This window comes from Artibeus jamaicensis, unplaced genomic scaffold, assembly GCF_021234435.1.
Source record: "Artibeus jamaicensis isolate MK-2021 breed Jamaican fruit bat unplaced genomic scaffold, CSHL_Jam_final contig_387, whole genome shotgun sequence".
NCBI lineage: Eukaryota > Metazoa > Chordata > Mammalia > Chiroptera > Phyllostomidae > Artibeus > Artibeus jamaicensis.
In genome coordinates this window covers 37,987,134-38,002,751 of record NW_026521812.1, presented here as the reverse complement: position 1 = coordinate 38,002,751, position 15,618 = coordinate 37,987,134, and the positions used below count along the sequence as shown (strand labels likewise).

General features: G+C 50.1%; 1 protein-coding gene across 6 annotated transcripts in view; it reads right to left on the bottom strand.

Moving 5' to 3' along the window:
- Nucleotides 1–249: 249 nt before the first annotated feature.
- The window catches only part of BACH2 (BTB domain and CNC homolog 2), a 330,764-nt gene continuing 315,395 nt past the window's right edge, over nucleotides 250–15,618 (bottom strand). For all 6 annotated transcript variants that reach the window (XM_037131213.2, XM_037131210.2, XM_037131211.2 and 3 more), the window contains 2 exons: nucleotides 7,274–7,480; nucleotides 250–2,922 (listed from right to left, as the gene is read on the bottom strand). In XM_037131213.2, the coding sequence (XP_036987108.2) occupies nucleotides 2,440–2,922; nucleotides 7,274–7,480 (690 nt within the window). In that variant the 3' untranslated portion in view covers nucleotides 250–2,439. The remainder of the gene's footprint in view (nucleotides 2,923–7,273; nucleotides 7,481–15,618) is intronic.

Here is a 15,618-nt window from a genome sequence, read left to right as displayed (position 1 = left end):
ATTCCTTTTTGAAAAGAGGAGGTCACTTAAAAAAGGCAACGAGAGAGGTGAAAAACCAAAGGACTGTTGGCTGACCCTACCATAACACACGCCTGTGATGGATCACGTGATCCGCACGGAGTCTGTAGGGGAGCCGGCACCGGTGTCCCACTGAGGCCACCTCCCGGTGCAGCGCAGGACGGGTCTAGTGGGCCAGGGAAGTCCGGCAGCCGCAGCAGTGACGGCGGCTCCACCACAGGCATGCACGGGCACACACACACACACACACACACAGACACACACACACACAAACAACGAACACCCAGAGGCAGGTTTTAAAAGTGGAGCTAGTTTAAAAAAGAAAAGCCTTTTAAAAAAGAAAATATCCTACCGCATGAACCAACAGATTTCTGGCAATCATACATATTTAAACATTTAGCGCTAATATTTGTACAGAAAAAGTTAATAATACTAAAACATGTTACTATGGTTTCACTTTTCGCCTACATCATATACTAATTCCCTCTTTTACATGCAGCTTTAATATTGTCCAAATGATGGCACAAATAAAGAAACAAAGTCACCCATCAAGTCCCACTGCCCACCACCCCATCCCCACGTCAAACCCTTGGGGCTCTTCCCACAGCCAGGCTGGAGGCCCGCTGGAGGGGGGCTGACATCTCCTCCTCTGTGGCCGCAGGACCTCAGGGACCTCAGCACGCCTTCTGTAAACGTGGCCAGAGGCCAACTCGCCCCCTGGGCCAAGGGAAGCTGCTCTCCGCAGGTTGCAAGCCAACCAGTTTTGCAGCAAGAGAAGAAATTATCACCAGGTGCAGGCGGGCGTGTGTGTGGTGGGGGAGGGGCAAGGAGGGCTCTTGGCCATGTCCTGTCCGAAGCCTCAGAATGAAATCTGCCTTGGAACAAGAGACTGGCGGAAAACCTCAGAATTCAACTCAAAACATCTGGAGAAGAAAGGGAGGAAAAATGCTTTTGCCTGCGTCGGGGACAGACCTCAGGCTCACTTCTGCCCTGTTCTCTCCCACTCTGGGTGAGCTGCACTGACCCAGGACCGCCACTTAACGGGGCAGGGCCTTGGGGCTGCCGTTCAAATCCCCTCAGGCGCCATCTCCTGGGAGCTCCGGTCCTGGTCAGCCAAGTCCTTCAAAGCACAAGGTCTTACTTCACTACACTTCCAGGAGCAAGTGAGGCCTGACGACGAGTTGAAATGAGTGGGACTTCCTCCCTGGGGGAGAACGTGGTTCTGACTTGATTTCTAGGAGTCAATGCCTGCTGAGTTGTGGTACAGAACCATGGATTCCTACTGCTTTGATGTACTTCCTAGTGCGGCGCCCAAACTCTCTCCCCACTTAGGAATCTGAACATCCAGCGTCAACTCTGAACTCTCTATGGGCATTTCAGCTTCGCTTAGGGGAGAGGTGGGGAGGAGGTGAAATATAAAAATATTCAAGCAGATTATTGTCGACACATCCTAGGATGAATTCATTATTTGGCAAGATTGTTTTTCCTACATAATTATCACCTGAGTGGTTTTTAATTAGCTAAAATGTTCTACTTTTAAACTAAAAGTAAAGAATATACAGTATACTTGAGTTATACTGAAGTCACAACTTCATTTAAGAAAATAGGTTTGACCCAAAACTCAGTGCAAGTGGCAAAGTTGACCGTGACCGTACAGCGACTGCAAAAACCAACCAACCAACCAACCATGACACTCAAGGGCGCCCTCCGGCAGGGCCGAAACCAGGCTGCGCAGATGGATGCGGCCGCCGAAATGAAACCTTAACAGAAAAGCTTCCAACACTGAATTCTGTCCATAAATAAGTAGAAACTGAAGTTGAACTGTGAAGCGAGAAAATGGACCATGTTAATAGTTACCGAGCTAGTTCTAGCATCAGAGACAATGGAAGCGGAATGTTGGAACCTGTTTGTGAATGAGAAAGGAAGTTTCCAGTTTTAATGAGAAAATCGAGGCATGCAGGACTTTTGCATATGGAGATATATATATATATTTTATATATATTATATATAGTATGTACAGTCTAGCTATAAAACTTTGATGTGTATAGAAGCTGTCTTCCATGAAAAAATTGAACATTCAGAAGAAATTCCTGAGATAGGGTTTGTGACATGGGCCACTGAGAAAACAATCTGTGGTTGGGTCCCAGAGGTGTTGCAGTCTATCCCTGTTAAGATTGAAATTAACCCACAGACAGACAGTGTCATCACTGTTGTCTTTCCTTGCCGGGGCAAGGGGTAGCACCATTGCGAAGGTAACTATATATCACTCCTGCGTGAAGAGAGGAGGGAATACTCAGAATCAGTATTGCTGCTAAGAAACGCTGTAGTGTGCACCAAATTCCTTCTCGGTTCTTCCAGACAACAGGTGAACAGCGCCCCCTGGGTGGGAGAGGCGTGAGAGCGGGGAGGCAGGCCCGGTCACTAGGTGTAATCTTTCCTGGGCTGTTCGTCAGTCGTACACTTATCAGTCATTTCCTGGCAGAAGTCCACGGTCACCGTTTGGGTCCTGGGTTCGAGAGGAGGTCCTCTCTCTGAGAAGGTTCCTGGGTCAGTGCCTTCCAGCCTCCGGGCAGAAGTACAATTCTCTGAGGCGTTGCTGGGGGCCCAGGGGGGCCCGGGGGGAGCCGCGCCCTGCTCCAAACAGCAGGGTGCAGTTTCCCCCACCGCGCACTGGGGGGCGGCAAGGTTCTGCTCCATGCCTAAGGGCGCGGGGCTGACACTGGAGGCTGCGGGGAGACCCACGGGTCTGAGGACAGGACAGTACCGGTGCAGGGCCTGGATCTGCTCGGGGCTCTGGATGTCGCGGCAGACTTCCTGGGAGAGGCAGGAGAAGTTGTCCAGCAGCTCCCCCATGCAGGCTTTCAGCTGGTTCCTCTCTGACAACAGCTTCTCTTTCTCGCACACCTGGACATCAGAGAGACAAGAGAGGGCCTGGTCAGGCCTGACTGGGGGACGCAAGACCTCGTTTCTGGGGCTTTTGCTTCTGCATCCTACATTATGGTCCGGAATGGCTAAGTCAGGATCTAGACACTTGAAATACACCTACCCGGGGAGCCTGGGCACGCCCGCCCGCCACGGCACCTAGCCCAGCAGCCCCTCCAGATGCCCCACTGATCCTGGCCCCTTCCCTGTGGCGGCTCTTCATCCCTCTCAGTGGCCTGGTCAGGTGACCAGCAAAATCACCACCAGCCAGAAAACTGCTGGGAGTCCAGGTTCCAGTTTCTTGGAATTTGGAGTTTTTAGAGAATCAACAGGAAAACTCCTGGTTCCTCACCTTGTAGCTGAAAATCTCCCCAGATGTATTAAGGTGCCATTTTTGGAGGTCAAAATTAATTGACCAAGGCAAAACCGTGGAGACAGTGAACAGATCAGTGGTTGCCAGGGAGGGACGTGGGGTGGGTGGGCGGAGGGAGGGGTGAGCAGGGAGAACACAGAGCACACGCCCACACCCACAGCGCGCAGCCGAGAGTGGGCCCTCACGTAACGGTGGGCTTCGGGTGATGATGCCGTGTCAACACACGGGTAACAGGTGTAACAGGCATTGTAGCTGATGGGGAAGGCTGTGAGTGTGTAGGGGCACGGAGCATATGGGAACTCCGTGTTTTCCATTCAATTTGGCCATGAACCTAAAACTTCTTTAAAGAAGAAAGTGTATGAAACAGGAAAATGAAAAACAGTGGACCACTGGCAACTCCATACGGTTCAATGGAACGTCAGCAGGCTCTCCGGCCGTGGCAGCCAACAGACTGAACACCCCGCCGCTCCCTGCACCTGGAGGCCAGCAGTGCGGCCCGAGGGCCACTCCCCCTGGACGCCAAAGGCGCAGGCAGAGCTGCGGAGACAGAGGTTCTGAGGTGTTATCCTGAAAGAAAATCCCGCGTAGGCTCTTGGGATTTTCCAATCCATCTCTCCCTCAGAGAGAGGAACTTAGAGGGGAGACCGGTTAAAGTCTTCCCACCACTAAGTGTGTGAGGAGAGAGGACGGGGAGGCTGCAGGAGGGCACCCAATGAAATGGGGGGGGGGCTGGACATCTGCAGCAGTGGGCAGTGAGGCCTCTCCAGCTTTGCCCTGGGGAGCAGGAGGTGTGAAGAGAGGATGGGAGGGGAAGTGAAGGGGGCGGGGAGGGAGGGGAGCAGATCCCAGCAGGCCTCTCCCACGCGGTTGCCGGGAGCTGGAGCCGCAGGGCTGTGGCGCGGATGCAGCCCTGCAGGCGGCGCCGGCATGTGTGTCAGAGACGGAGCTTTATATGGGGAAAGGGCACCTGCTAAAATATTTATAAATTTTTCAAGAAAACATGTTTTAAAAATGAAAAATAAACAGATGTACAAGTGTAACTTGAGAGAAATACATTATGCAAGTTTGCAAAAGCTGCATGGTGTGCGGGGAGTGGGGAGTGAGACGTGGGTGTGGGGATGTGTGGGCGGGACCAGAGTCACCCACGCTGCAGCCAGCCTGCCGCTCAGACCGGGCATGCGGGTGTGGGGAGGCGGCACCCCGGCCAGAGTGCGGCAGGCAAGAAACCAAGGACATCCAGGCTGTGCAAGCTGGAGCTTCTGGGCTGTAGCCTAGAAGTCTGCAGAGCGAGAGGCTACACCACCCAGCCCCGGGGAGGAACCTGTCTTACACTCTGCCACAGCGTTGGCTTAGCCACTGACTCTTGTCCTGGGCCACTTCTGAGGGTGAAGAAAAGGAAAGGCTGTGTGCGACAGGGTTCTGGCCTGTTGCAGGAAAGGCGGCCTCCATCAGGACAGGCTCAGATGCACGAGGCTGGCTGCATAATGATGAGCACGTCATGCTCATTCAGCACTGAAGGGCAGAGTGTTACTTAAGGGGTTTCCAAAAAAGTGGGGGGAGAACATGGAGATGCCCCCTTGCTTTCCCAACTGAGCGATATCAGCAAAGCGCTTTAGACTTGTGTGTGCCTTAGACTTCATTATTTGTTTAGTGTCATACGGTCACTGGAGAAGAAGGCTAACTACAGAAATCATGCATTTCTCCAATAAGGGTGAGGAGAGTTAGCTGGCCACCTACAGAAGAGCAGAGGGCCACAGACCCTTGGGCCGTAGACGTGTGCCCGAGACCTTGATGATTTGTACTTGAGGGCTCGGCCCTGCCTGGCTCCCTGCCGAAGCCCACACTCACCAGTGGCCACGTTGTGCTTTCTTAATGTGGCTTAAATTAGAGCACGGTCTTGCTGTTGTTAAAACAACATTAAAGAAAAATTGGAAAGAAAGAAGGAATTCATAATCCCATGACCCATTCGCAATTTCCAACAAAGTTTAGGGCAGCAGACATTTCCTGAGAGGCTTCGATGAGTCTGCACTGATCACGTAACTGCACGTCATGAGAAACCTGCAGTCTCGGGCCGCGGGCTGGGGAGGCGGACACACACACAACGAAGACTAACGTGATGGGCGCGGGGCCAGAGGTCAGATCACTGCTCCAGGGGCCGGTGCGCAGCCTCCCCAGGGACTCAGGAAAGGGCCTTCCTGGGGAGGCGAATAGAATAAGACTTCCTGGCCCTGGCTGGTGTGGCTCAGTGGATTGATTGCTGGCCTGTAAACCAAAGGGTCACAGGTTCAATTCCCAGTCAGGGCACATGTCTGGATTGCTGGCTACTCCCCCAGTAGGGGGCATGTGAGAGGCAACCACACAGTGATGTTTCTCTCCTTCTCTTTCGCCCTCCCTTCCCCTCTCTCTAAAAATAAATAAAATATCTAAAAAAAAGACTTCCTGGAGAGTCTTAAAGAATAAAGGACAGAGTGAGAGAAGACAACAGTGGAGGGGTGTCCAAGGCAGCAGAGAAACAGAGGCACACGCACAGAAGTATAGAGAGTTGGAGATGGCAGAGGAAGGGCAAACAGTCTGATTTTATTAGAGGTCAAGTTCCGGGGAGGGAGTGGGAGGATGCTGGAGGGCAGCTGCACACTGACTCACGGAGAGTGCGTGTGTCTTGCTAAGGAGTGGGACTTTATTTTGTAGGTGACAGGAGCAACTGATGATGGGCAGGTTTTTCCTGCTTTGTGGGTGTTAATTAAATGAAAACTAAAAAGACCCTGGGGTCCAGGATCATCTCAATAACATGTAGCATTTATTCATGCTTTTCAAACATCCCATTTTCCTCTTTCTCAGCCTGGCATGAGGAAATGCACTCACCGGGAGGCAAAGGGTGAGTACATTCCCACTTCTCCTGCTGTCTTCGGCGAGGAAAGTGGATCATGACTGCATTATGCGGCCTCCCTCCTCATTTCTCACAGACACGGCACCCAAGCTGAGTTCCCAGTCTGTGGCCAGCAGAAAGGCTGAGCTGAATGAGGTTGCACTGGTTGCCTTCCAAGCTACAGTCAGAAGCAAGGTCACCTGGATTTACTTCTATAGCTTGAGGTTGCTTATTAAGGAGAAGTGGGCACAGAGCTCCCAGTGAGGGGAGCTTGGGGGATGGGAACTCGTTCCCTGAGACAAATACTTGCAGGCAGAAGGAAGACTTGGCAGACTCTTTGAGGCACAACTGCAAAATCAAAGATCCTGGGGCTGTGAAGGACTGCAAAAGATACCTGCAAGGGCAGGGAAGAGGCAAGCGTCCTACCTGTAAGCTCCACTCTTCCATGGGAGGCCAGAGAAAGAAACAGTAAAAACACAAGATTTGGGCCCTGGCTGGGTGGCTCAACCAGTTGGAGCATTGTTCTGTGCACCAAAAGGTCGCAGGTTCGATCCTGGTCAGGGCAGAAACCTAGGTTGTGGATAGATGATTCTCTCTCTCCCTCCCTCCTTCCTCTCTCTCTAAAATCAGTAAGTATATCCTTGGGTGAGGATTAAAAAAAAACAACACAAGATTTGGAATCAGCAGTGGGGAGTTACTAATCCCTCTGTACTCTTGTGTCCGCCTCTGTAAATGAAGATAACATAGTACTTAAATCTTAGGGTGTGGTGTGAGGATTAAATGCGATCATCTACAAAAACACTTTAGAGTAATCCCTTGTCCATGCATGCAATAAATGTTAGCTACTAGTACGTGCAGAATAGAAAATAAAACAGAACTATCTCTACATAAAACATTGACATGTAATTACACACACACAGACACACCCATTGCAGATAGAAAGCTATTATATTTGTTAAAAGACTTGTTTAAAAATAAACCCAAACATCCCTGAATGGTGACCCTTCTCTCTATTTCTTTAACCTTCACGACTGTAACTTTGCATCAGCCCCGGTCCCTCCAGGCTGCTGATAGCAATGGGCAGGCCAACTCACCAGTTTGCGGATTTCACATTCTAAATTCTGAATACAGTCCAGTTTCCTCTTGCGGCAGCGCTGGGCTGCGATGCGGTTCTTGCTGCGCCGCCGAACGTCATGAATAAACTCTAACTGTTCTGAGGTTAGTTTGTGCATCTTAATCATCATCTGGAAATCGTTCCTCGGAAGGTCTGTGATTTGATCTACAGGAAAGGGAAGTTTGACCTGAAACCGAGAATAACAAATAATGATTCTGGTAGCTGGATTCTAGTTTTAATTCTGGCAGACACGATATCAACACATGGTAAAACCTCCTTTTTAAGATGACCAAGGAGTACGGAAACTATCGAAAGCAAGCTCTGATTATTTCCAGGTTCAAGTGTAAATAAGATGTAATGGTCAGATAATCAGAAAGAAAGTGATCACACAAATTATACTGTGGTTATTGTCCCTCAGGTTTTTGAAGCAAGCAGCACGGAAAATGTTGGAAAATGTGACTTCTTCGTTGCTACAGCACTTGTATAGCAAGGGCTCTCTAGTCAGTTGAAACCTACTTCCACTGAGCCTCAACTCAATAAAGTGACTATTTATTGAAAGAGATGACCCAAAGAATGACCTAAAACACCACACACCTTGTAGATGCTGGAAAGATGGAACAATCAGCACAATGCTTACACGGCATACAGTAGAGGGACACGGAGATGACCAGGACAGGCTATACCAGCATGGACCAGGAGTTAGAGCTGGGCTTTTGTCCTTCCTACAAAATGTGAGACCTCAGAGAAGTTACTTTACTTCTTCAGGTCTCGATTTCCTCATCTGCAAAATGGCCAAGATTTTTTTAGCCTCACAGTGCTCTTCAAGGGTCAGGTGCTTCGCACAGTCTTTTCCCAGCCATTCCACCTCACATTCTCTTTTACAACATGATATGGACCTTCTTCCATCAAGAGGATGCACGTTCCCGCCTCAACCGATACAGCGCAGCAGGCCCAGCAGTGTGTGCAACTCGGGGGGTGAGGTCGCCCAGGGGCTCGCAGCTTCCTCCGAGGCCTCCCAGCTTGCTCTTTCTGGAGGAAACCAGCTCTGCCTCCAGGACACTGCAGCGGCCCTGTGGAGAGGCCCAGGGGAGAAGGCCTGAGGCCTCCAGCCCACAGCCAGCATCGCCACGCCAGGCATGGGAACGAGCCACCCTGGGCCCAGTCAAAGCTTCAAATGACTGAAGCCCCAGCCAGCATCTGACTTCCACATCATGAGGTTCCTGAGCCAGACGTGCTCGGATGGGGTGCATCTGAGTCCCTGACCCACAAAACAGTGGGAGATATTAAATGCTTTCTGCTGTTTTAAGCCACAAAGTTGGGGTGATAGACACTGTTATCAGCAGCATTCCTACTTTCCCACTCTTGACAAATCAAGGCGAGTCATCATTACCCAAAGAGAGGGCACTAGTCTCTCGAGGGACAGAGCTGTGTACTCCCTATATTGTTAGAACGCTTACAACCCTGCGGCGGTCTGAAATACTTGGACCACAGCCGTCTTGGCCTCCTTCGCACCCGAGGTAAACACTGGCTGCCTGCCCCTTGCAGCAGTGTGACACTACCCTCTCCAAGACCCTCACTCATGATGCAGGGGCTTTGGGGTTCAGTTCTGGTTCAGTTTCAGAAGCTCCTGGAAAAGGAAGGTTGCACGTTGCTCTGCCAAGAGATGTGTTTCCCAGCACAGACCGCTTGCTTCTTGCTTACATCAGCAGCTGCCTTAGAAGGACCAGCAGATGGCGCCCAAAACCTACACCTTCTTCAAGTGCCAGCCTAGCGCTGTCCAATGCAAACAACGCCAGCTGCATTTGCGATTCTGAATTTTCTAGTAGCCACTGATTAACAGAATTAAAAGAAGTGAAAACAGGTGAAGTTAATTTTATTAATATAGTCCATTGAACCCTATATAGCCCAAATATTTTCAACATGGAATATAAAATTATTGTGATATTTTACTACATTTTCAAAGTCTGAGGAGTATCTTACGCCTCCAACACATCACCAACCAGTTCTAAGGCTCAATAGCCACATGTGGTGTGTGGCTATGGTATGGCCAGCATGGCTCTAGTGGACTGAAGAAATGGGCTCAAGTGAACCTGAGGAATCAGAAAAACAGGCAGGTGGGTCTGAGTTTAATTGGTCAAACTAGATGTGTATGAAGAAACCAAGTCTTCATTACTATCCAGAAGCTGCAGTATCGTGTGTGTGGTATTCACGGGAAGGAGATGAAGCTATTTCATCCCGAGCGCAGGCTTTTTCTTTGATTGCATCAGATGCAGGCACACACCAGTCCAGGTCCTGGCATTTCTGACTAGCTAGCCCCTGTGCACAGAGGCAATCCTGCTGAACTATCTGTCACTGGCTGTGCTATGGCTCAGTGAAATGGCCTTGTCAGGTTACTTCATAGCTCTGAGCCTGCTGGACGTGGCATTTGCTGAAGCCTCCCAGTGGGTGCTCTGATTCAACTCACGCATGGTGAACTCTGTCCCACGACACCTGTGAAACTTCAGCCCAAGAGCGCAAGACTGCAGCGCCACATGTCACACCAATCTCAGCTGAGCTCAGTCCTGCTCCGACTGCTGAAGACAGGCAGCCAGGACAAACAGCTCCTTGTTATGGGCCCGGGGAAGGGCTTTGTCCATGAGGCTGTGTTTGCACAGGGCTTATACTGATATGAAAGAATGTTTGATTTCCCTTTACACCCACTGGATAACAAACAGACACTCAGATCCTGGACGGTGCCTAAATAACACAGAGGTCTGTCTGTCAGGGACACGGATGTTTCCACACCAGGCAGAAGCCTTGTTTGCACAGCAGACATTGCAGCACTTCTGGGCCCTGTGGCGTCTCCCCTTCTGCTGACAACAAAGCCATTCTGCTTCTGCTCCAAATTGGGTTTACTTGTTTCAGAAAGAACATATACCGATCGTTCAGGCCACAGGGAAAGTCAAAAGGCCTTTCACACCGAGAGTTACTATATTCCAAAGCGCCCAGGCGGTGAATATAAAACACTAGGGAAATAGGACAGAAGTTGACAGGAAAGAGGAAAAATCAACAATGCTGGTTTCAAAGTCCCTGAAGCAAAAGGCCACATAACATTTCAGCAGAGCTGTTGCAACTCCAGCTAGTTTTTAAAGAGGTCAAAGGAAAAGAAAATAGTCAGCTGCAGACTTTCCGCAATGCGGAAAAAAACAACAACAAAAGAAAACCCAGCCACCCTTGTTTCTTTCTAAAAGGCTCTGTTACCCCTCTAGCAAGGGAGAACCGCCACTGACTACCAAGAGGCAGTCCCGGAGTGTTCTTGGGAAGGCGCAGTGGGAATGAACCACGCTGCTCGTTCTTTCTGCAGAAGTTAAGTTCCAGGCCACTGGGCACGGCCTCTTCCGGAGCTGGGAGCGTGTTCCAGTCTCAGGCTCACAGGCTCCCCAACACCCTTCAAACGGGCTGAAGAGTCAGCTCCTGCTACTCGGCCTGGATGTGTTGAAACACATCAAGGAGGCCCTTCTCCCTTTCTTCCAGTGAATTCTTATAATTCTAATACAGCTGCAATTTATTGTCCTTCCACACACCTATCTTCCAAGATTTAACTGCTCAGGTGGTATGGCAATCACTCACTGGGCTCTCATAAATAGTGCAAACACCCAACTCAACAAGATGAAGATCCTGCCGACCGCCGCCACCCTGTCTGAATGGCCGGCCTGCGGCTACATTCAGCTGACTGCACGCACAGGAGACTGAGCTCCTAAGGCCGTGCAGGCTGCACAGAAGGGGAGCGGCCCCTGAGATGGAGGGCGCTGATCTCTCTTCAGGCTCTGGGTAGTGGTGTAGCTGCTGCCCAAGATTTGGTTCTCTGGACTCTGAGAGTCAGGGCAGACACTGAGCCAGCAAGCCGAGGGCCAACGGGCACCCGGAGCCGGCCAGAGCCACACTTGCACACTCTGTCCTTATGGATTTGACCCAGCCCCCAAGCAGGGCCCGCACGCCTCTCCTCCTCCTCGGCACCACGGGAAGAACAGGGCAGAGGAGGTTTTTTTCAGCCCAGAACCTACAGTGGCTGGCTAAGTGGGAACCAGGAACTGGTTCCTCAGTCTGCGGAACTGAGTGGCCATGCCGTGTGCTGAGTGGCCTCTGGCCCCAGAGGCGGGCACAGGGGGGAGAATGCTGTGTGGCATCTAGAAGGTGAACGCAACCTAGGCAGTCCTCCTCGAGGGCCTGCGAGGGAACGCCAGCGCCTCCCTCACCAAACACAAGTCACCTGCCCCATTTCCCTCCCCTGCCAACAGCTACCCAGCTTCCTCAGCCAGTACATCCCTCTCTCCCAGGTAAACAGAAATATCACTTAAAAAACTATATGAAAGCCCTGGCTGGTGTGGCTCAGTTGGTTGGAGTGTCGTCCCCATACATCAAAAGGTTGGGGGTTCGATTCCCAGTCAGAGCACCTGTCTAGGTTGTGGGTTCAATTCCTGGTCAGAGTGAGTATAGGAGGCAACCAATCGAGTTTTCTCTCTCTTTCCCTTCCTCTCTCTCAAATCACTAAACATATTAAAATTAAAAAAAATCACCTGAGCAATATAGCTTCTTGCAGAAAATTTCAATATGAGACAAAAGAGGGGAAAACGATCCTCACCCCCAATAATACTCCCTTGCTCTGGTGGACTTCCCTCCATCTTCGTCTCCTCTGAACCCCTCACAGGGTCTTAGTCAGATGTGCTGCAATCAACTCAGGGTGTCTCTCAACACGCCTCCCCTGCCTGATCTCTGGTTGGCTGGGTGGGGGCTCTCGGAGGAGGAGGTCAGAGATAAAATGTTGCAGAAACAAGCCTCTGTTTCCTCTAGGAATCCCAGTGGGAGCTGGTGTGTGAGTCGTCTCTGCTGTCTCCGTCCTTGGTTTCAGTACCGTGTGCTGAGTAGAAGCCACGGGAATCGAACCTACTCAGTGTCCCGAGGCCCTGATGGCGCTGCCAGCTCTCCAGGGCCTCTAACACCTACTCGTCCGAGACCCTCAGCCCCCCCGTGAGTTCTCTGGGGAGGAAGCACGATGCCCAGCAGGGCTCATGGTTCCAGGGCTGCCGGCCTGGGGGCAGCCAGCTCGAGCGTTGCAGCTGCCAATGACAGCGTGGCCTCTCCCAGACTAGGAAATGTTTCCTGCACAACTGTCCTTCCCCCTGGAGTCTCATGGCGCAGTTCCCAGGACAAATGCAGGACCCCTGGGATTTAGCTGGGACACTGCAGTTACTTAGCTGTGTGACCCCAGGCAAGCCTCCCTTCTCTCTGTCCTGAAGTTCTCGGTCTGTGAGTCAGAGGGAGATAATACCTGCCCTGACAGTCTCACGGGCTTGCTCTGAGGACTAAAATTGGATAACAGATGGAGAAAGTGCTTTGGAAAGTCTGAACTGCCTTAGAGATACGAAGTGTTAGTATTAGTAACATTATTACTTGATAGAATTCTTTCTCTGTCACATGGTTTCTTCCTCTACGCATGAAGCACACTTCGCAATTCCAGATGCCGAGAGCGGCTTTCTACACAGCACGAAAAGTTGTTTTAATGAGAAACCTGGCCGGCATCTATGCTGCCCAGCAAGGTCGTCTTTTTAGTGAGTAGACCAGTTGCAGGTATTTTGAAAAGATGCTTGGTTAAACAAACCACAAAGACAACTGTAAAAATTTTACATATGGCGTGTCTGGAAGTCAGCATTCCGGTGAGAGAGGCAGAGTCGGACACAGCTCTTCTAGGCTGTTCCACTTCAGGGTTTGCAGGGACCTTGGCTCTCCTGCCCTGGGCCCTTCACAAACACATGTGAGTACACGCACTCACTCGCACACTTTTATCCCTCTCGACGTGGAACACGTTGCTGGGGCAAAGCCCGGCTCACCGACACCTCTGGCTGTCTTCCTCGTGCTGCCTCACTAAAAGTCACGACGAATGAGAAGTGCCTGGGGTGCAACGCGGTCTCGCCAAGACACTTACTACTTGCAGAAATACCTGTGACTTCTCTCTAGTTTTCAAATTCTAAAAAATGCACCTGAAAACCAAAACCAGATGCTACTTCACACCCACCAGAATGGCCACAGTAAAAAAAGGTGGACCACAATGAATGTTGGCAGGGAGGCGGAGCACTCTGACCCCTCACACACTGCTGGTGGGATGTAAAACAGGGCAGTTACCCTGGAAAACAGTCTGATAATTCCTAAAAAGGTCAGACAGAGTTATCACATGATTCAGCAATTCCCCTCCTAGGTACGTAACGTAGAGAACTGAAAACACGTCTACAGAAAAACTCGTACACAAGTGCTCACAGCAGCATTAGTGGTAAGAGTCAAAAAGCGTAAAAAATCCAAATGTCTCTAAACTGATGGCTGGGTCGCCGAAGTGGGGCCCGTCTGCACAGCGGAGCATCGCGGAGCGATAAGAAGCAACCACGCACCAGTGCACAACATACCGGGCGGGCACATCAGGGGCGAGAATGAACCCTGAAAACACGATGTTCAGTGAAAGAAGCCAGACCCGAAAGGCCGCCACGTGTAAGATTTCACGACATAAAACATCCAGAATATGCGACTGGACAGAGATGGAGGCAGAACAGCGGTTTCCTGGAGCTGGGGGGGGGGCAGTGAGGGCGGCCGTGGAGGGGGCGGCGCTGGTTTCAGGGGCAGAAAAATGTCCTGGAATGAGAGTGATGGCGGCCACAGAATTCTGTAAACCACTGAAAACCCTTGGCTTGTTCACTTTAACGGTGTGATTTTACAGTGTATGAATTACATCTCAATTTAAAGAAATGAACCTGTGTGAGATATACATAGTAAAAGCCAAACATTATAGAAACACATAGGAATGGAACTCCCCCTGTACTTCTCCCCAGCTCTGCCTCCAATTCTGAAGCAAACTAAGCCCTCGTTATACACGCTGTCTTGTTATTTTTGTCACTTCATATGATGTATTCATTTTTCATCATTGGAAGAAAAAAATTTCCAAACTGACTTCTTAAGTAAATAGCAAACCCAGAAGTTATTTTAAAAAGGATGGATAACAATTACAAAAAACCTAACATTTTCTATGGCAGAAAAAGATATGACTATGGAAAAAGATACCATAAAGAAAAACACTAAACAAATACAGAAAACATTCACCAGAAAGGGTTAATATTCCTGTATCACACATTAAAGATGCTATAAATTGATTTGAAGACAAACAACACGGAAGAAAAATGGACAAAGACATCAAGCTCCTCAGTGGGCACCAGACAGGAAAACAGACTGGCAACAAGCACGGCTGGCAAGAACCGGGGCGCTGCGGGGGGGGGGGGGAGGACGCGCGAGTCGCTGCGGCCTTCGGGGGAGTGGTTAGGTTATTTTGTGAATGAGCATAACCTTTAACCCACTGGAGGAACTAACTCATAACAATAAAATCACCACTACTAAATACATTCACAAAAATGTTTATTGCAGCAAATGTTTGTAAGATGGAAAAACTGGGAACAACTGGGATGGCTGTTGAGAGATGACAGCTGGATAGCTTGTGATTTCAGGCCCCGTGGCTGTGAAGGCCGCCCTCTGTGACTGACCTAGAGGCATGGACACAGTGGTAGTGATGTAAAGAAGCAGTAGCTGAGTAAATACAGTAAATTCTATTAAAATAAAGCCCAAACCTCTAGGGATGTGATTATATGTTTGTAAGTTGTAGGTACAGAGACAGCCTGTTAAATTTGGTACGTTAGGAGCTGGGTATGCTATTTGGTTATTTAAGAAAGGAATTTTAAACGACTGTTGATTAAGGACAATATTGTGCTAATTTCAGCTTTCTTCAGAGCTAGAGAATAGTTAAAAAGAATGAGAAAGGTCAATGTTGATGAGACGGGAGAGTTAACAGGGTCAAACTTGAACACCTTACAGAATATAAGATGTGCCAACACTTCTTTTGATCTAACGTCTGGCTCTCACCGAAGTCAGTCTGAAGTACTGGACAGGTGGCTAACTGGAGCTGAGCACTCTTTTTGGTTTCTGACCCTGGTCTGTCCTGGGGGTTCACGTGGAACGGAAGTTACCTGGATCTTATACAAGAGCAGACTGGGGCAGAATCAGCCCAGTAGATGTCGGATTCTTCTGGATCAGTTCAGGAAACTGAGCTGTGATTCACGTTGTCAGGAGTTTGCCTGCACCAGTGTTACTGGGGACACACTTCCACCAGGGCCAACGGGGCTCCTGTGAGCTACTTACGGGCTCAGAGAGGAGCAGTGGCGCTGAGTCCTGAGACCGTTCCTGGACCTAACTCCTTCCCTCTGGGAGAACTGGACTGCAAGCAGGGAAAAGCCTTAGCTCTCCTCTATCAGTCCT